Source organism: Erinaceus europaeus, chromosome 2, assembly GCF_950295315.1.
Source record: "Erinaceus europaeus chromosome 2, mEriEur2.1, whole genome shotgun sequence".
Classification (NCBI taxonomy): domain Eukaryota; kingdom Metazoa; phylum Chordata; class Mammalia; order Eulipotyphla; family Erinaceidae; genus Erinaceus; species Erinaceus europaeus.
Window position 1 is genome coordinate 99,131,275 of NC_080163.1, and position 23,029 is coordinate 99,154,303.

General features: G+C 36.3%; 1 protein-coding gene across 1 annotated transcript in view; it reads right to left on the reverse strand.

The window, feature by feature from the left end:
- The window catches only part of GPM6A (glycoprotein M6A), a 163,494-nt gene that overhangs the window by 51,159 nt on the left and 89,306 nt on the right, over positions 1 to 23,029 (reverse strand). Inside the window, exon 2 of the mRNA XM_007528261.3 lies at positions 4,337 to 4,529. Within this exon, the coding sequence (XP_007528323.1) occupies positions 4,337 to 4,529 (193 nt within the window). The remainder of the gene's footprint in view (positions 1 to 4,336; positions 4,530 to 23,029) is intronic.

Here is a 23,029-nt window from a genome sequence, read left to right on the forward strand (position 1 = left end):
AAAGGGTTAGGATATTGACAGTGCTGGGATATGTGTAAATAGTTAAAAGTATGTGACAATGGTTAAGGGAGAAAGAATCTGTATGAAGTACTATGTGAAGTGAGAATTTTGCATCATGAGGACCACAGGTGGAAGATGGGGGTGAAAGGAGTAAGACGTTCCTTATTTGGCTGAATCACACATGAGAACTATGGAGAAAATAAATGGACTCTGTAAATTACTAAAGTCAGCCAACAACTCTCTTCTTCATAATCACTTCCAAATTGTTTCCCAAAGTTACCTTAGCTTATTTCCAAGCAATATGGATGACAAATATGTATATCTTTTGGCGCAGGTGCCGCCATGCAAACTGCTTGACATGGTACCAGCTTCTCAGGAAGTTCAGCACAGCTGGACTCTCCAGGCCAAACTGAAACCATCTTGCCTTTTGCCATGTATAGGGTTTGGGATTAAGCTCTGTGTGGTTTAATAATCTTTACCTATGGCCAGGCTCAGAGTCTGACCAATAACAAAAATAATGACAAAACCTGCACTGCACTCTGTAAGACTGATCATAATGCAGAATTTTTCAGGAGGCCCCAAGAGGAAAAATTGTTTTTCCCTTTGTCTCCACCAATTCCTTTAGCATTCCCCCTAAAATATAGAGAAAGATTGGTGGTTCCCACAGTGGAGGGGCTACCTTACATAGCATAATTAATTCATGGAAAGTTATGGTACCCACCTAGATACAATGGGCCTTTTAATCTACTACCCACCACTATACTCCCAATTCCTTATGCAGAAATAGTACACGAGAACCTAGGTCACACAGTGAGCAGACACAGAACATGGATTCCAGTTAGAAAGCTTAAGTTTATGGAGAAGCTGGCCAGGTCAGCACCACATTGGTGCCTTCTCAGTAAGGAACAAAACAAAACTCCCTGATCAAACAATGGATCAGATTTTATGAAAAAATGGCCTGCTCAATTTGTTTAAGGCCCCTAGAAATATAACAAGCTTGAACTTTCTATGAACCATTGGCTTCTGATGCATAGGATCAAGCGAATGGCATAAACATACAGGTAGAATATTCCTCTTAATCAACAGCCTAGCACGCAGATACAGGAATAACAAAAGTCACAGAAGTTGTGATGTGATCTCTAGGGAGAAAAGTGCTCCTGGAATGTGAATATTTCACAAAGAAGGAGGTGTTCCCTACCTGTGCTGTTCTTACTTGGTGACTTTTTTTTTAAATAATCTATACCTTGGTGATTTTTGTTTCCAGTATAGCACCTCAGAGATAAAAGTACCAAAAAAACCATATGACCACTTCAGAAATCTCACACATAGTACTTCTTACTTTTAGTAAAGTTCTATATCATAATTCAACTGTCAAATATCTTTAGAGTTGAATTGTATTACTTTATCATTTTAAAATCTTTTATTTATTTATTTATTTATTTATTATTGGATAGAGACAAAGAGAAATAAAAAGGAGAGGGGGAGTTAAAGAGATGGCAACAGACAGAAAGACACCTGCAGCACTGCTTCACCACTTGTGAAGCTTTCTCCCTGCAGGTGGGGATTAGGGGCTTGGACCTGACTCCTTGCATACTGTAATATGTGCACTTAACCAGGTGCACAACCACCTGGTCCCTGACATTTGGTTTCTAATGCATATATATAATTATCTAATATCTATTAGGTCTATGATTTCTTACAAACTTCTATAAATCTAGCAATATGTATGGGGCTTAAATAAAGAGAATCTTTAGATTTTTAAAAACATCTGTGGTAGCTTAAAATAATGCACAGTGAAAACATATTTTGTCCAGTGTAGGCTGAGCTATATCCAAAAAGAAAATGTCAGTTTTATCACATTAAAATATGCCTATGAAATCATTTTCTTAAGGCTCTTTGAAAACTTAACCTTAAATAATTCATGGATGTTCAGATGGCTTAATTATATTCATAAAGATGAATTTCATTTATAAAATTTCAAGAATTGATTCATGCAATAGAACTAATTTAGTGAAATTTATATATTTAGTCTAGAAAAAAACGTGAAAATTAAGGAGTTTTGAATTTGTTTGTAATCTAAATAAACATAGTCACACATCACCAAGAAGGCCAGAAAAAAAAAAAAAGCAAGAAGTTGTTGGTATAATAAATGCCCCAGTAGTTAATACAACAGTTTGCTATTAGCTAAAAAAAATAACATATAATAAATAAGTTATGTCCTTTTGGTGGGCATGAAGCTACTGAATGCATTATGTAAATCAATAATTTACTTAGAAATAATTTGTCCTCTAATTCAATTTTAAACTTTTGGTCTTTTTTTTTTTTAAGGATATGAAGGGACTGAAATGTGTACTGAAAACTATAATTACATCTAGCCCAGACTTGAGTTACTTTTCTGAAACATATAAACATCACCATCATTTAGAGTTTATAAGTGTATACATTTTATGGGTAAAGTATATATTTAAAACATCATTGGTGCTTGTGAAAGGGTGTTATTTCCTTTTTATCCTTTTCCAAATCACTCTGTGGAGGTGGGGGGGGGTGGTAAGTAATGATTCAGAATACTGTTCTTATCTTCCCATGATAGGGGTTCACATACCACTCCCAAAGCAAACGAAAGTCTTCCTCTACCAGTGTTCTCAGGATCTCCCATGTCTTTTCAGCCCCCTACTTCCTTCCACTTTTAGAGTCCTTGAATTTCTTGCAATAGACCACAGTTACTCTAACTTTCACCCTGCATTTTCATTTTTTTTCATTATTAAGTTGCACCTATGAGTGAGGTCATCATATTTATGTTTCTCCTTCTGGATGATCTCATATAACATGATTCCTTCAAGTTCCAACCAAGATGTAGCTAAAAGACTTCATCATTTCTTAAAACTGAGTAGTATTCCATTTTATATATACACACCACAATTTTCTTAAGCATTTATTTGCTGGACATTTGGATTGTTTCCAAAATTGGGCTATTGTAGGTATATACAGGTTTCTTTGGATAGATGTTTTTGTGTTCTTTGAATAAATTTCTAGGGAACACATTGTTAGATCGTGTGGTAGGTCTATTTCTAATCTTCTGAGGAATCTCCATATTCTTAGAAGGGCTGAAATTACTTCTTGGCCTTTTGCCTAAGATCAAGTGTAGTACCTGGTGTTATCAGTGCACACTATTTGTTTATCGTTTTACTAGGGGGTTAATGGTTTACAGTACAGTTGTTGACACATGGGTACAATTTCTCATCTCCCCGTGACAGGTGTCTACAAACCACTCTTGTACATTTTATGGGTAAAGTATGTATTTAAAATATCATTGGTGTTTGTGAAGGGTATTATTTCCTTTTTATTCTTTACTCATATGCTGAGTTTAAATCTATTGTCTAGATTGACTTACCACACCATATACTTAATCATCACCCAACTGTTTGTTCTGATTCCCACCTGAACCTACCACTTTGTATCTGGAACTCCTCATGTCTTGTAACCCTTGTTGATAATAGGGCCCTGGAACTGAAAAACGCTTTTGCTTTTTCAGGGAAAGCTTTTGCTGGGCCTTGCTAACTCCTATAGTAGTGTATGCTCAGGAAAAGACAATTTTAGGCTCTCAATTAGAGTAAGAACTCATCTTTTTTGAGTAATCTCTCAGGTGTTCTGTTTCTAGCCTTGGCAATGTGACATGACTTCATACCTGGGTTTGAGATTATGGTTTTTATTATTTTTTTGAAACCTAATTATTTTTAATTTTCTTTTATTACTTTTATTTATTGGATAGAAACAGCCAGAAATTGAGAAGGGGGTGTTAGAAAATGAAACAGAGAGACTCCTACAACACTACTCCTCTACTTGCATAGCTTTTCCCCTGTAGGTGGGGACCGGGGACTTGTACCCAGGTCCTTGTGCATTGTAACATGTGTGCTCAACCAGGTGCATCACCACCTGGCCCCCAATTTTGATTTTTTTAAAAAGGTAAGTGCTCACATAGACTTTAGGTGCCTTCCTAGCATTAACAGTGGCATCTACATTTATACTTCATTCTTTTCTCTGTTCTGCTCTATTAACAAACCTCTATTCAGACAACAAGAGTATGCTAGATGAAAATGTTCACTTCATGATAACTAGATTTATAACACAAAATACAGTAAAATTAATTTCAAACTAACTCCTTCCATATCCACAGTCAAAATCAATGTTCTTCTGATACTTGTATATGCCCTAAAAGTCTTTTTTCTTTTTTTTCCCCTTATAACATTGTCTTACTGAACTCTAGGATCCCTATATACTTGCAACACAGCCATGTGAACAGATTCTCAAAATAATAGACAATATTGTAATGACTTACATGGTAAAGACATCCAGGGTATCTCCAGCAGTTCTTGCCATTTCAAAGTAGGTTTGTAGGATGTTGACAGTTCCGGACAGTGCTTCATGGCCACAGCCACAGAACAGGGCAACTCCAGCATAGAGCAGGATGGTGGCAATCAGAGAAGCATAGGGAATGCCTCCCAGGCATTTAATGCAGCACTCAAAACACCCTGCAGAAGAACAAGAGGAAAGAAGTTAGGAATTAATATTTCTTATTCATCTAGTAATTTTTCCCAGACTTCTGTATTATGGAAATGTACTTTTGCATTTATAGACAAATGTTGGGTAACTTATGAATATCAGGCCCCAGGGTACTCTTGAGTGGATAAAAATCACATTCCTTCATTATAGACTCATCCTGCACACACAGAGAACCTTTACTTCTACTGAGGGTTTCCCCTTCTACCCAAGGTGATTAGAAGACATTCTTTATCAACAGAGATGTCCTAGAATAAACACTCTTCACTAAACATGTTTGTATATAATTCTTTCTGGATCTCACATGATTAATTATAGTGACATCTATCCTTTTGAACTTCATGCAGGTATACCTTGGAAATAGGAAATAAAAACTTAACAGTGGTTGGCTAGACAATGTATTTATGAACTGCATGTAGACTGGAATCTTCTGACCTCATATATTTATGCATGTTATGTTTGTGCAGTTCTAGTTGCAGTACAAAAAGAACTAGTGAGTATAATAATGGCATAGTAGAAAATAAAGATCATTAAAGATTAGATTTCTAACACCACCACTGTGTGTTTGGGGGCAAAATGTTCTTTCAATTACATTATTTATAAAATAATAATGGAAGGAATTTATTTCTAATGGTTCTTAGGAGCATAATTACTAACACATAAAATAACGTATGGCAGAGTATCTACTTAACAATGTTGCCTATAACATTTTTAGATGTCATATTAACTATTATTAGTAAGAACTGTTATTGCATTATAATATGATCTTCAAAATTATTTGACCTCAGTAATCACTTCTATTTTGAAGTTTCATTACTACAGTCTTTAATTTTCTTTTTTTTTTCTTTTCTCCACTTTATTAGGGGGTTGATGACTCACTGTTTACACATGGATACAACATCTCATTTCCCTGAGAGAGGCATCTACAAAAGACTCTCTCCCACAACCTAACTCCTTTTCCATCAACAATATTAGAACTTCCTAATGATGTCTGTAACACAGTCTAAGATATCAGAAAATCATGATTTATTTTCTAATATTCAAAGTAACTTGTAGAATTTTAGGTGACTTCTAGATATCCTCTCTCAAGAGAGTAACTACAAAGTCTTCAATATGTATGTTTAAGGTAAAAATATTGGTGGAATGCCATGTGTCTCAATGGTGAGAGACAAAAATGTATGGAAGACTAAGAGATATCCCAGGATGCCAAGATAATTCACCTGGGGTTGTGCATACTTTGCACTAAGTGCAGCCCAATTAAAATCTAGTTTCCATAACACTGGGGAGTAGTTTTGGTGTTGTGGCATCTTTTCCTCATCCCTTTTGTGTCTCTATTTTTGCTTCTCTCTTTCTACATGAAAACCTAAGGCTAGAGCAGTGAATCCCTGGTGGCAACAAAAGGTAAATAAGTAAAAACAAATGAACAACAACAACAAAAAACTCTAATCTAAGTTTCATCTCTCTTCATTTTTATACCTTACCCCAAGTTCATATATATTCTATTCCAAGGGTTTCCTTATACATTTCTTTGAAAAAATATTTCTAAAAATATTTATTTTGTATATTTCATGAAAGGAGAGAGAAAACCAGGAATTACTCTGATGAATGAGAATCCTGAAGTCAAATTCAGAACCTTACACTTTTAAAACAAAATAAAAAGAACCTCATGCTTGTACATCTAGAATTTTACCATTGCACCACCTCCTGGACTGTGTTTCAGAGTTTTAGACTTTATTTACTTATTTAGTTAAATATTTGTTTATTTATTCCCTTTTGTTGCCCTTGTTGTTTTATTGTTGTTGTTATTGATGTCATCACTATTGGATAGGACAGAGAAAAATGGAGAAAGGAGGGGAAGACAGAGAGAGGGAAAGAAAGACAGACACCTGCAGACCTGCTTCACCACTTGTGAAGTGACCCCCCTGCAGGTGGGGAGCAAGGGGCTCGAACTATTTATTTATTTTTAATTTAATATTATTTTAATTTATTGGGTGTTTAATGGATTACAGTACAGTTATTGGCACAGGAATTTCCCATCTGAGCATGGCAGTTTTCTGAAAAGCACATAATCGCCTTCAGGTTAGCTCTTTTTTCACTCATCATGTATGACCACCTGAAATCCCCGACTCCTCTCCTTGTTCGCTTTCTTCAGTCATTTATCTTGGTGTAATGCACTAATTCCACCCAGTTTTACTTTGTTTCCCCTTTCTGTTCATGCTTCTTTAGTTCTCTCCATGACTGAGATCATCCTGTATTCAGCCTTGTCTTTGTGGTTTATCTCACTTAACATGATTCCTTATTGCTCCATCTACTATGAGGTGAAAAGGGTGACTTCATCTTTTTTAATAGCTGAATAGTATTCCATTTCGGGCTATTAAAAATTGTGCTGCTCAGGTGTCCAACAACAGAAGAGTGGCTGAGAAAGTTGTGGTCTATATACACAATGGAATACTACTTAGCTATTAAAAATGGTTATTTTTTTTTTACCACATCTTGGATGAAGCTTGAAGAAATCATGTTAAGTGAGATAAATTATAAACAGAAGGATGGATATGAGATGATCTCATTCACAGGCAGAATTTGAAAAACAAGATCAGAAGGGAAATCACTAAGCAGAAAATGGACTGTAGTTGGTGTATTACACCAAAGTAAAAGACTCTGGGGTTGGGGGGAGGGTTGGTTTCGGGTCCTGATACATGATGGCAAAGGAGGATCTAGTGGGGAGTTAATTGTTATGTAGAAAAATGGGAAATGTCACGCATATACAAACTATTGTATTTTACTGTTAATTGTAAACCATTAATCCCCCAATAAAGAATTTTTTAAAAATTATGCTGCTATGAACACACATATAAACAAACATAAACTCCAAGTGGATCAAGGATTTGAATGTTAAACTAGAAACTATAAAATATTTAGAGGAGGGGAGTCGGGCTGTAGCACAGCGGGTTAAGCGCAGGTGGCGCAAAGCACAAGGACCGGCATAAGGATCCCGGTTCGAGCCCCGGCTCCCCACCTGCAGGGGAGTCGCTTCACAGGCTGTGAAGCAGGTCTGCAGGTGTCTATCTTTCTCTCCTCCTCTCTGTCTTCCCCTCCTCTCTCCATTTCTCTCTGTCCTATCCAACAATGACAACAACAATAATAACTACAACAATAAAACAACAAGGGCAACAAAAGGGAATAAATAAAATAAATATTAAAAAAAAAAAATATTTAGAGGAAAAAGTTAGCAGAATTCTTTTTAATCTAAGCTTTAAAGGAAAACACAAGTAAAAATAAACCAACAACATAAAATTGAAAAGCTTTTTCAAGGCAAAAGAAACCACCACTCAAATACAGAGAAGGGGGGGGGATATTTACATGAAAAACATTAGACAAAAGATTAATCACAAAAACATACAAAGAGCTCACCAAACTCAGCAGCAACAATAATAGCAACAACAAAACCAGTAACTCCATCCAAAAGCAGGGAGAGAATATGAACAGAATATTCACCAAAGAAGAGATTCGAAGGGCCAAGAGGCATATGAAAAAAATTATCACTAATTATCACAGAAATGCAAATAAAGATAACACTGAGATACCACCCTCACTCCTTGTGAGAATGAGATACTTCAGAAAGGACAGTAACAACAAAGGGCAGGAAGGACTGTGGGGACAAAGGATCCCTCCTGCATGGCTGGTGGGACTGTAAATTGGTTTGGAGAATTCTCAGAATGCTAGAAATGGATCTACCCTACCTATAACCCAGCAATTCCTCTCCTGGGGCTATACCCTAAGGAAGCAGAAACCTATCCAAAGAGGTCTCTGTATACCTATACTCAGGTTTACTTTTTAAATACGTCTATGTGGAAGTTGATTACTTATTACACAACGGTAACATACAAAAGTTCTTCTGCCTTTCTCTTCATTTATAAATTACAAAACTGTTTTGGAAAACACTGCTGATTTACATTTGCCTTCTTTTTCACTGCTCAGATCTGGCTTATGATGGTGCCTTATAATCAAGCCTGGAACTTCAAAGCCTCAAGAATGAAAGTCTTTTAGTAACCATTAAGCTACCTCCCCAGATTTCAGAAATTATCTAGCCAAAATTCTTTACTAAAAATGATACCCATCTAATACCCTCCATGTCATCAATTTTTCCAAAAAGAGAAAGGAGATGTGGATGTATTTATGTATTTACATAATTACAGAAATACCTAGGCATACATTATCTGGAATGTATGTGTGTCTAGACATTCAAGACAAGCAATTATTGCAAAGTGTGTAAAATAACTTCATTTTCTCAGGTAGGACGTGTCTGCTATTTTAATGTTTCTCACGGCGCTGAATCCTATTAGTATGATGTCTTGTTTCATCTGCCAAGGAGGCTAAAAGAATAAAATAAACAAAGTTGAATTCTTAACAACACTTCCCTTTCAGAGTTCTTGCTCATCATTTCCTCAATGTTCCTTCACAGACACAACATGCACACATACACACAAAAATGTGAGGAAGTTAAAAAGAAAAGAAAACCGTTTAGAACAGCTTGACACTTCACATGATAAGGAAAAAAAAAACAAAAAAACAAAACTCACTGGCAGATGGAGGAGACCAGGGTGTGTAGTATCTGAATGTCATTGAGCACAATTCTTGGTGGAAACTGACAGGGTAGCAGATAAATCCATCTTTGGACTCTTCCGTGTGACGACCCCATCTTACTGATTATTTAAGTTTTAGAAAATAAAATCAGTACCAGTCCAAAGGAAAGTTACCCTGATTTTAACAAGTGACCCTAGAAAACCTGATGATTAAAAGTGCCTTCCTTCCATTTGTGATTTTTGCCCCTACTAGTATCAAAGGCTTTGAAATGGGTAGATGGAGCAGTGCATGCAGGCGGGTTCTACAACAGACATTCTAAGGTGTCAACATCAGATGAACATATTCAATATATTTTTTTCAGAATTAGGTGTTCACATCTAAAGATGAGATCAGGATGCTGGGTGGTGGCGCACTGGCTAAGAGAACTAGGACCCGGTTCGAGTCCCGGGTTCCTCACCTGCAGGGGTGTCACTTCACAAGTGGTGAAGCAGGTCTGCAGGTTTTATCTTGCTCACTCCCTCTCTATCTTCCACTCCCCTCTCAATTTCGCTCTGTCCCATCCAAAAAAAAAATCAGAAAAAATATGGCCACAGGAGTACCCCAGCAATAACTCCGGAAGCAAGAGAGAGGCAGAGAGAGAGAGAGAGCGCAAACACCTTATTCATGGTGAGATACTACCTTATTTGGGTCCTAGACCTAAAGTTTATAACTGAGAAGGGAAAAAATCAGAATGACAATAGTTTAGGAAATAAAGGATAAACATGCCTATGGGTGACCAAGATGAGAGCATCTAATTAATTTTATTACTAATTGCTAGTCTGTTTCTACTTAATTCACATTTTATCAATTGTGCTTTAGATGAATTAAGAATAACTGTCAAACAAACAAGCCAGGCTATCTAGACATTGCAGATGCAAAGTGCGAGGTTAGGAGGGTCATGAGAACCTTAGTCTACAGAATTCATTCTGCTTTAATTAAGTAACACCACTTAAGTTTACAGAGATTGGCAGATAGATATTTAATTATGGGTATACGTCCAATTTAATATACCAGCGCTAGTCAGCATGTATGAATAGATATAAAATATTCAAATTAAATAGAAATATTTCTTTAATTTCTTATAACCATGCAGCTGTTTTCAACACTCAGAACTTCATTGTTGCTACTAACAAAGACAATTCCCTCTAAATTCCATTGCTGCCAGGTCAGGCTAGAAATTGAAATTCCATTGAAATTCTGAACCTTTGGCTAGTGAAATAACTCATTTGAATAATGTGTTTTGTCATGTGAATGACCAGGTTCAAGTTCAGCCCCCACCACGTGGAAGGAAGTTTCTATGCTGTGGTGTCATCTTCTCCCTTTCCCCACTCTCTCCTCTCCCTGTGTCAACAAATAAATAAATAAACAAAATAATGAATGACTGAAAAAATACATCCTCAGCCTCTGCAGCTGGAATAATAGTTCAGCTGGTAAAGCATCAATCCTGTATGCCTAAGGCTCCAGTTTTAATTCTCAAACTGCAGGTTATCAAAGTGGTGCTGCTCCAGTTTCTCTCTTTCTCTCTGTCTGCCATGAATCTCTCATAAGTAATAAATATATCTTTAAAAACAAATCCTGTGCTTCTGCAAAAGAAACTTTCTGTATCTCCTCATGCACATTTGTACTTGCAATGGGCCAAATCCTGTAAAATCATCCCCACTCTTCCTCAGGACCTGAGTTGTCAGTTGGATTGAAAAGAAAATTCTCAGAACTTCCATCTGGGAATCAGTGCATCATTTCAGTATTCTCAGCAGCTGCCAGAATCCCACGTAGTTGCTGGCAGGGGAGCTTCTTTCCACCCACAGTGAGAAACAGCCTTGGCAGAGCAGTTGAATCACCATGGCAACCATGCTCTGGGACTCAGAATCTGCTCCCAACAATCATCTTTTAAGGCTGAGGATTCTGCTGCTGCCCCTCACCTTGATCTTATTATACCTTACATGAGAAACCACTCCTTTAAATGAATATCAGTAAAAACAGAACAAGGAGCTCTGGAACCAAAGAAAAATATACATTTCTTGAGAAAATACATTCTTAAGAAAATACATTTCTTGAGAAAAATCTCTATAAAAACAGCAAAGCCTACTTTGCACAAAAAACATTTTCAACATTAGATGCTATGAAGAATAGTCATTCACCTATAAATAGAGAGGATGGTTCAATGTTGAAAACAATATTTACATGTCATAGATATTGCCTATATACACAATGAAGCATTTCTCATATCAAGCTCCTACTGTATTTTATAAAGTAAATGAACATAGACTATGCCTTCTGTTTTTATAGAATAAGAAATGTAACAAGCATCTTTTCACCATACTCTGAAACAATAGCTTTCATTCAATGTTTAGTGAGATTATGGATTGCCTTGTCTTATGTTCAAAGAAAATGGACACTCCCAAGACATTGTCTTCATTAAAAAAAAATTTTTTTTTGATAATTTTACTTCCATTCAGAATTTTACAGTAAAGGCAAGCTTCTATCTTTGGTCATTCCACAAAACACAGCTACATAAACAAAGGAAATAAATGCTAATTTTTTTGTAATTTTATTTATTTATCTTCCCTTTTGTTGCCCTTGTTGTCTTTTTTTTTTTTTATTGTTGTTGTAGTTGATGTCGTTGTTGTTGGATAGGACAGAGAGAAATGAAGAGAGGAGGGGAAGACAGAGAGGAGGAGAGAAAGACAGACACCTGCAGATCTGCTTCACCACCTGTGAAGCGACTCCCCTGCAGGTGGGGAGCCAGGGTTCGAACTGGGATTGTCATGCCGGTCCTTGCGCTTAGCGCCACCTGCGCTTAACCCGCTGTGCTACCGCCTGGCTCCCATAAATGCTAAATTTATTGAGAAAGACATGGCAGATACACAAGTGAAATGAAAGGCCTACATAATGAAGGGTCTTAGACAAGAGATTGACATGAGCATGTGACATGAAATTTGGCAATTTATTTCCTGATAAATTTTTCCTACTACCATTTATCAGTAATTTGACTTCCTCTCAACTAATCTATAGTATCACCTTTGCCATTGCCAAGACTCCCAAGTAGGTCTGTTTGTGGGTCATTCACTGTTTGATCAGTCTAGCTGTCTATTAGTGAGCCTTGCAGTGTGTTTTGATTTGTAATAGAAGAAATTCTCCCAATTTTTTCCTCTTCTTCATGTGTATCATGCTAATCAATGTCCCATTACATAACCCTAAATAACAGGAACAGTTTGACCCCACATTGTGATTTTGATTGGTAATTTTTATAACAGATCTAGTAAAATTGCAAAAAATTTTGGTGCTCCTCTGAAATTATTTTCAGCTCATTAATTATTTTGAGTTGATTAGGAGGATAATAACATGAAAATGTTGAGATTTTTTTCTTTATATTGTTTGAAATTTTCAATTTATCTTATTCTGTTAGGTAAAGTACAGCAAGAAGATTAGAGCATTGCTAAAACACATCTTTTTTATTACTTCACTGGAAGTTTAATGGTATACAGTTAAAATGTATGAATGTCCTTAAATTAAAAAAAAAGCAGATGTCATATTTTACCTCTAAGCATGATTAATAATAAGTTATAAACTGTTGATTTATTGGTTGGAGAACGTCTCTTTAATTTTGAATTCCATAATAGGTTTTTCCTAACTGTTGGAGTATTTTTCCTTTAATTGCCATTTCAATAGTTTTTTTGTAATTTAAACTAAACTTGTATTTTTCCCCAAGACCCAACTGTGTCATACTGTGTTTTTTAATATCGCTGAATTTGTTGTGCTAATAATAATAATATTTCAATACTTCTGCATTGGTGAATTCATTACAAGTATAGTTACTGAGCTTTCACAAGGTGACAGGCACTATGGTATTTTCTGGTGTTGTGTAAGTAAAAAAAAAAACAAAAATCAAAGAAAATATCAAGACCTGTGTTTTCATTCTAGAGGTGGGAGACAGATAATAAAATACCTAAGTAATCCCTATGAGTCTGTGGAAAGTGCAAATAAGAGAGACCAAAACAGGAACAAGAGAGGAAAGAAATAATGGTATAGGAATGGCAATACAGTTTACCTGGGAGGGTACTTGCTTCGGCAGCATATAACCCAAGTTCCAACCCAGTCTTTAATCTCAATGGGAAAAGTTTCAGTGCTGTGGCGTCTTTCATTTTATCCTTCTGTCTCAGTCTATCTGAAAACATTAGCCAAGATCAGTGAAGCTCCAGTAACAGGAAGGAAGTTAAGAAGGAAGGGAGGGAGAGGGGGAGGAAGGGAGGAAGGGAGGAAGGGAGGAAGGGAGGAAGGGAGGAAGGAAGAAAGGAAGGAAGGAAGGAAGGAAGGAAGGGAGGAAGGAAGAAAGGAAGGAAGGAAGGAAGGAAGGAAGGAAGGAAGGAAGGAAGGAAGGAAGGATAGTTTTGGCCAGTAGTAAAGAAATGAGGGAAGGAATAAATTAGATGATGTCAGAAAGAAAGAAAGGGAGAAAGAGAAAGAAAAGGAAAGAAAAGAAAAGAAAAGAAAAAAAAAAGCCCGAGTGGTGGCACACCTGGTTGATCACACATGTTACAATGCACAAGAACCCAGGATCAACCCCCGACCCCCCAACCTGCCAGGAGAAAGCTTCGAGAATGTTGAAGAAGGACTGCAAGTGTCTCTCTTGCTCTCTCCCTATCTCCCCTTTATCTCTTGATTTCTGACTATCTCTATCCAATAAATAAACAAGGATAGTAACAAAATTAAATACATTTTAAATCTGTATATTTTACATACACACATATTGTTTTGATAATTTCAATAGCTTTACAAAAGCTGTTTTTTATCAAAATTCATATTATTTAGTCTACCGTAATACTAAGAGTCTGTGTTTAATTACATAAGGCAACAAGTTTGAGAAAAGTCTCTAATTTGAAAGAAGGAAACCAAACTAAATAAACACAAAGATTGGAGAGAAATGAGAGACAGAGCTGGTAGATGATAGAATTTAAAAAGGAGACTAACAAATAATCTTCCCAGGGCCCGGAGGTGGCATACTTGCTTAAGTGTACACATGTTACAGTTCTCAAGAACCCAGGTTCTAGCCCTGATCCCCCACCTGCAGGGGGAAAGCTTCACGAGTGGTGAAACAGGTCTGCAGATGTACGTCTTTCTGTTTCTCTCCCTATCTTTCCTCCCCTCTTAATTTCTCTGTCTCTATCCAATAATAAATACCTGAACAAACAAATACTTAAAAAAAATTCCCGTGGACTGGGAGGTGGCACAGTGGATAAAACACTAGACTCTCAGGCATGAGGTCCTGAGTTGAACCCCTGGCAGCACATATACCAGCGTGATGTCTGGTTCTTTCTATCTATCCTCCTATCTTTCGCATTAATGAATTTAAAAAAATTATCTTCGCCTACAATATAATTAGGCACATTGCATGCTTAAGATAATAAAAGGTGATAAAACTAGGTGACTTGTGAAAATGGTTAAAAAGCTCTCATTAAGGGGTGTGTTTGTGTGTGTGTGTGTGTGTGTGTGTGTGTGTGTGTGTGTGTGTGTTTAAAGCTTACATTTGAATGAAGAGGCCAGAGGACAAAGAATAATTAATTTATGACAAAGTAAAACAAAAAGATAAAAATGAAAATTGGAGAGAAAAGAAAAGCAATTTAGGAGATCTGATGCGCACTTTGAGTGCCAAGGACTCAGTGGTAGGTTATATGACTTTTATATGTGAGGCTTTGGGTTTGATCCCCAGAACCACATACTATAGAGGGGCCCTCTCTCTTATAAATAAATAAATAAATAAACAAATGGAATGAGAGCAGATAGCATAATAATTATGCAAACTATTATGTTATGCAGACTCTCCTGCCTGAGGCTCCAAAGTACCAGGTTCAAGCCCCTGCACCACCATAAGCCAGAGCTGAACAGTGCTCTGGTAAAAAAAAAAAAAAAAAAAGTCAGAGAAAATGAGAATCATTAAAAAAATCAAGTAACACAAAATGGTTTTCTAAAATGAAGAACATTGACCTCTTAATTAATAGGATATCCTTACGGCAATGATTCCTTTCCTGCCATCCTGCTTTCCACCATTATCCCTCAATTCCTCATAGTTTCTCAGCAGCACCAATATCACAAGAAAGGAAGAGTCTTGCCTGGTATTGGAATATGTGGTCACCAGGTCTTTTCACATTACAGCGCTTGTTATCATGGATAGTAAGTGTCTTTACTATCAAATACATTGTCAGACAATGTATATACTGAATTACTAGCTAACACTTAAAACAAATTATTTCTTTCTAAGCACCACCCTATAAAACTTTTAACACTTCAATTTAGTCTCAGAATCTGTAAGTGTCCATGAGAATGTAAGTGTCTTAGAGTAAATGGTGACTTTCTCTTTACCTACTGTACAAGGAAAACAGGTCCCTTTGGTAGAAGTAGTACAGTCACAGTTAATTCAACACTTGAGTATGCTACAATGATTTCACGTGTTTTCAATACTTGTGATAGCCACAATGGATAACAAAAGTACAACCAAAATTTAATATTCAGTGAATGTATTTTTAACAACTACTAGTTCTATATTTCCTGCAGAGGAGTGGAAAGTATGTCACCTCCACACTAGTAAGTAAAAAAAAAAAAAAAAATAAATAAATAAAATAAAATATTTGCATCTTTTCCAATTTTTTTGAAAAATATTCTAAATATCAGTTTTGTTGTAATATTTTGAATATACAGTTAGATTTAAAAAGACAAAGTATTTTAAACAAATATGAGTGGCAATGGTCTTGAAGTTTAAAATTATTCAAATTAGAGTAGATAAAGTTGACTGGCATGTGAGGAATTACGTAATAGAAAACTATGTAATAGGTCAAATGTGTGCCTTTAAATAATAAGTTAAAGTCTACAAAATAACACACCTGGATAGTACACCTTCTTTATCCTGTGTGCAACATATGTTAGAGGCCAGCAACCATTGTATCAGATGTAGTTTTGATGCTACAGTGTCATTCTCTCTTTCAGTATTCCTCTCTATCTTATAAAGTCATTCCGGGGATATGAAGTCCCAGCTATGCCAAAATACTAGAGAAACAAAAACTTTACACTGCATGGTTTACAGCAAAACATACATCAAAAAGGACAGTAACAACAAAGGCTAGAGAGGTTGTGGGGACAAAGGAACCATTCTGTACTGCTGGTGGGAATGTAAATTGGTCCAACCTCTGTGAAGAGCAGTCTGGAGAACTCTCACAAGGCTAGACATGGACCTCCCATATGACCCAGTAATTCCTCGACTAGGGATATTCCCCAAGAACTCCATAACACTCAACCAAAAAGATATGTGTACATCTACGTTCATAGCAGCACAATTCGTAATAACTAAAACCTGGAAGCAACCCAGGTGCCTAACAATAGATGAATGGCTGGGAAAGTTGTGGTTTATATACACAATGGAATACTATACAGCTATTTATAACAATGAACCCACCTTCTCTGACGCATCTTGGATGGAATTGGAAGGAATTATGTTAAGTGAGATAAGTCGGAAAGACAAAGACAAGTATGGGATGATCCCACTCATAAACAGAAGTTGAGAAAGAATAACAGAAAGGGAAACTCAAAGCATGATCTAACTGAGTTTGGAGTAGGGCATCAAAATAAAAATCTCTGGGTGGAGGGTGAAGGTGAGGGTAGATGTTTGGATTCACTGGGGTGAAGGTGGGGGGATGATGGGACACAGTCTTCTGGTGGTGGGAACTGTATTTATCTACACTCCTATTAACTTGTAGTCATATAAATAACTAATTTATATGGGGGGGAGAAATTGATTGAATGTCTCAGACATTTTAATGCACAGACCATAGGTTTAGTCTTTAAAATGTTGGCTCTCCTAAAAGCTTAGACCAAGGACAACAGAAGCAAATGGCAGCATTACTCTATAAGACACAGCTATGTACAAATAATATCAAAGGATATAAATTATGGTAGTGGATATAAATTATGGCAGCAAATCATAACAAAGGGATTTTCAAAGTTAACCCAATTACCAAATAATTTGGTTACAGCAATAACTATCCATTGCCTTCTAAATGTTAAGACAGAAGGAGCTTCCCACTTTCTCTATAGAGCCTGTATTTCCCCCAGTCCTCCTGGAACCTCTAGGGTGGGGCTCATTTTCCTGCATGCTTCTCTCAATTCATACCAAATAACAGTGTATCTGCTGATCCCAACCTAATCAACGCAATGAGTACCACCACAGCATGCTTCATTTCAGACTGTGTTCAGAGACATTAGACGTGGAAGGTCAACACTTCAGTCTCACTACTCGGGTGAGCCATATCCTTTCATAGGATTCTCTAATTCCATTTCAGTTGGTTCACTTCCTAACAAAGTCCTGAAACATAGATATAGACTAGGTTCCTTGAGATAGGACATATGTTCACATGTATCCATAAATTAGGGCAAAATATATACCTGAAAGCAAAAGTACAAAATAGTCTGCAGTTTCTCAGTATATGCAGCAAGCAAGCAGAAAGACCTAAAAAGACATCATAAAGTTCCTAATGCAATAGTGTCTACTTAGACATAGATACCTTCCTCACCTACTTCCTATTATACTTCACTCACTCACTCCAAAGCTAACCTTATCAAAGCAAGGACTGCAAAAGCTGAATAAGGGCAAAAGACTGGCATACTTTAACAATGACTGTTTAGTCACTATCAGGCCACCCCATCAGCTGGGGCCCTATTCGAGGAGTCCTGAGAATCCCAAACAGACATGATGGGCCTAGGCCTTGAATAAATCCCTCTCTCCATTGTTACCAGTCTTCTCTATCAGTAACAACAAAACAGATCCCTTTGTGGGCCTTCACAGGACCTTGCACTCAACTTGGATCAACAACAGTAGAGAATGTTCCATCTTTCAAAGGGAGGATGGACAACATACTCTATGCTAAACTTGAGGAAGATAGGTCTTGAAATTGGGGCAGTTTGGAATGTTCCTACTCATGATCAAAGAATGTGAGTTCAGATCTCTAGGGATGCGGAGGTCACATAGGCTCCTAAGCTGAATATGGGCCCCAAATCAGATCAAATCGATGGGGTTTACAGTCAACAATATTTATACACTTTTCCCATATTTGGGAGCTACTCTCTTCCCTGATCCAGCTTTCTGGTCCCTTTTCCAGCCATGACATCATCTCCCCAGACAATAACTTGGATCCACCTGGATATCAGATGTCAGCCTCAGAAAAAAAAAAACCCAAAAAAACTAGTACAGTCATGGGCCCTTTGGAATATAACTAAAATAAGACTATCTACAAAACGGAGACCCCCAAATCTTCATCTGAAATTTTCTAACCTCTAGTTTCATGATTAGTCACCAGTTTGTTCTGCATTATATCTTAACACCTTTTCAGCCACCAGGTTCTAGATGCTACCATGATACTAACTGGACTTCCCTGGGCAGATACCCCACCAATGTGTCCTGGAGTTCTTGTTTTCCCAGAGCTCCACTTCACTAGGGAAAGAGAGAGACAGGCTGGGAGTATGGATCGGCCTATCAACACCCTTGTTCAGCAGGGAAGCAATTTCAGAAACCAGACCTTCCACCTTCTGCACCCCATAATGATCTTGGGTCCATACTCACAGAGGGATAAAGAATAGGAAAGCTATCAGGGGAGGGGATGGGATATGGAGTTCTGGTGGTGGGAATTGTGTGGAGTTGTACCCCTCTTATCCTACAGTTTTTGTCAGTGTTTCCTTTTTTAAATAAAATTTTTTTTAAAAACCTTCCTCATAGTTAACCCTTTAATAACATGCTAACATTCCGAATATAAGTTTAAACAACCCCAAAATTTTTTTCCACTTTACTAGCACCTTATTTAAGTATAATATTAAACTAAACAAAGTATGAAGGACAAGTATCTCAGCAGTCTCAAACCAGCAAACTCAAACGGTAAGTTTTAATGTTAAGTATGGGTTGTCTGAAAAGTTGTGCAACATCTTTGCATAGAAAAACAGAAAAATACATCATGACTTTTCCAACAACCCAATATTTGAGTTGCTGTTACAATGTTGTCGTTAAACCCATTAGTTCTTAATTTTAAAAAGAAGTGCCGAAAGAAAGAAAAGAATACTCTGCAAATTAGAACTATGAAATTTGGAGGTTGTCTATACACCCTCCTAAGTTTATGGTTGGTTATCAAAATTGCCAGGTATTTTTTGTCAAAAGTACAAATCCTATTGAAGTCATGTGTTTTAATCAAGTGCTTCAGTTTACTCTGTTGTGTAGATGTACAAGTATAGCACTCTCTAGAAACCAGGCAGCATTACATAAAATCATATTAAATTCCTAGCATTTTAAAGCTAGTTGATAAACTAGTTACACATAAAATACAAAGATTAAGAATTATTTATCTTGGGAGTCGGGCAGTAGTGCAGCAGGTTAAGCGCACATGGCGCAAAGCGCAAGGACCTGCATAAGGTATCCTGGTTCGTGCCCTGGGCACCCCACCTGTAAGGGAGTCGCTTCACAGGTGGTGAAGCAGGTCTGCAGGTGTCTGACTCTCCCCCTCTCGGTCTTCCCCTCCATTTCTCTCTGTCCTATCAATGACAACATCAATAACAATAACAATAATAACTACAAAACAATAAAAAACAAGGACAACAAAAGGGAAAAATAAATAAATATAAAAAAGAATGATTTATCTTAACAGCTTTGAACATTATGCAGAATAAATGATTTATGGCTAATGACAGCAATGAGTGTTTCAGACAGTTTCAAGACATGAGAGGCCATACCAACATTGTTAATGTATTGATTGGTGTGATCACCACATAAAGGGAGTATGATCAGATACAGGAGACTTTTCAAATGAATACTGGGAGTTTATATTAAAAAGCATGATATGGAAAAATTCATATTATGTGAGTTTCTCAGAATAAGAATTATATGTTTCATTTTGAAATGCCTTACTATGGAAACTTTTAATACTAAAATAAATTATACAGATGGTTTAAAAAAATGCATCACTAATTTTAGAACATTCTGGTCTGGTCAACATGACTTAGCAAGAATGTTTTGATTAATTAAACTTTCTTTCCTATGGCAGAGGAGTTAATTGCTTTAATAATGATGAGAGCCATACTCTTCTGACTGGGATAAATAAGCCCTTAGGGTGAGGAAACAATCAAGTGGAGACAAGTTTCTGATATCTAATCAGAGCAATTCTTGGAAGGAAAAACCATGGAGAAACATCTTGATGTTTGGAGAACACCTTAAAACCCTTATCTCTCCATGTAATGCATGAGTTAATTAACATAGAATATAAATGTTCTCCTTACTACCTCACTACATTGAAATCTTTGCTCAAATACTGCTTCTGTGTTTGTTTTTCTGGTGTTTTTTCCACCTATGCCTTACAAGAGGTGCCAAAAATGGATTAAACCAAAAATTTATAGTTTTTCACTTTCACGAGCAAATGATTTAAATGGAATCATTTTTACTTGAGGTCAGTTAAGCAGATGCAGAAAAGATGAATGGGACTAGAGTCATCTCAATGCTTGATTAAACTGGAGGTCTGTGATGGTTTCTTTTACTAAATGCCTAGTGCTGTGGATTTTCCAGGAATATCTCATCTGTCCTTTTAAATTTTTTGTTTTATTCATTCATTTATTTATTTTGTATAAAGACAGGGAGTACTTGAGAGGAAAAGGGGAAATAGAGAAACAGAGAGATATCTGCAGCACTGTTTCACTATTGTTCTTCCCCTGAACCTGGAGGTTGAACTCACTTCTTTGAGCATTGTAACCTGTATACTCTACTGAGTGTATTACCACCCAGCCCCAATCAAGTGGCCTTTTCAAATGTCTTAAGCTGTCTAACAGTAGAGTGAGATCTAATGAATAGTTTGTATAAAAGCAAGAGCTCCAAGATTGAAAAAAAAAAGTCTGAGTTTTCAATCACAAAGTCACTCCTCAATCCAGAAGTCACTCCTCCCTACCTCCCTTTTGTTGAAATTATTGGGTCCCTCAACAAAATGTAAAAGTTGTGAAATCAAAAATTGTTATTTTATTCTTCATTTTGACATGTTCACTTCCTAAAATAATATTCAACATATCATAGATGTTTAAATAACATCACTGGATAAGTGAGGTCATGGAAAAATTAATAATAACCAATTTGGATTATGACATGAAGAGATCATATTCTCAAACCTCTCACCAGATCTATACTGGATATGAATATCAGAATCATGGTAGTTTTCTACTTTCTGGATAAGAAGAAACTTGGAGAGTTGTTACTATAATACATTTTCTTCTTTTTTTAAAGTCCCATAAAATCACACAAAAATTTCCTTAATTTGTCTTTAAAAATAACTAGTAGAGAGTGTCTGGGAAGAGATTTCAAATACCTTCATACAGTGTATTATTACCTTAAGTCTGTACTCGAATAAACTAGGGTTAGGCTATCTATCATGCAATATCATGCAGTTAAACTAGTTTTTTTGGCCATCCCAGGATTGTAATAAATATATTTACCTTTTTAATTCTACTTGACTAATACATCATACAAAGAGTTACCAATAGAGATATTTACCAAATAATACATCATACAAAGAGTTACCAATATAGATATTTACCAATTTGAAATAAAAGCACATATTTTTATACCAGAGCAAAAAGGAACCTATAGAAAATTCAGTGAGCCTCAACACGAATGAATTATAAGTTAGAAAACAAGCCACAAACTGATGACATTAGCAATAAAAGTAAAAATCAGTATCCAGAAAGTAAACTAATTTAGGAAAAGAAAATATAACTTCTTTCTTTTTTAAAAAATATTTATTTATTTCCTTTTGTTGCCCTTGTTTTATTGTTGTAGTTACTGTTGTTACTGATGTCGTTGTTGTTGGATATGACAGAGAGAAATGGAGAGTGGAGGGGAAGACAGAAAGGAGAGAAAGATAGACACCTGTAGACCTGCTTCACAGGTTGTGAAGTGACTCCCCTGCAGGTGGGGAGCCGGGGGCTCGAACCAGGATCCTTACTCCGGTCCTTGCGCTTTGTGCCATGTGCACTTAACCCGCTGCACTGCTGCACTACCACCCAACTCCCATCTTTTTTTAAAGATCTTTTTTAAAAAAATATTTATTTATTTATTTATTTATTTATTTATTTATTTATTTATTTATTAACAAGGCACTGCTTAGAGCTCTAGTTTATCAATGGTGCTGACATCTGAACCTAGAACCTGGGAAATCCTTTGCATAACCATTATGCTACCTCTCCAACCAGATAATATAATTCTTCTTAAAGTAATTCATCACAAATTATTTAATAGTTTCAATATTATCTCACATGATTTTGAAGAAATTAATTTTCAAAGTATTGTTTTAAAATAATGTGCTATTTGAGATACAAAACAACTTTGACTTCCTGACATACCTATTTTTTATCTTACCTCACATATTACTAGTCCAAAAGTTGGAAGAGTTATCTTAAATATTAATGGACTATGTCACTTTCCTCTTTTAAGTCTTTCATTAACTTTCCATTATTTTTATTTACTATTATACTTTATAGGCATTCCCTACAAATCAGAATGCTGTTAGTGTCATTTCTCAACATACATGACTTGACTCACAACACATCACCACCATCAGATATCTTTCAATTCCTTGAAGACAAGCCTTCACACTCATGCAGTTTAGTTCCCTCTGTCTTGCTTGCTCATTTTATGCTCTTCCTGAGTTACTCTTGTTTGCAGTATTTCTCTTTCATGAAAATAAAAACAGTTAATTAAGTGGATTAAATTGGAGACTTTGAAGCCTCAGTCTTGAAAGTCCTTTTGTATAACCATCATGCTCTCTCACACCCTAAACCAAAATTT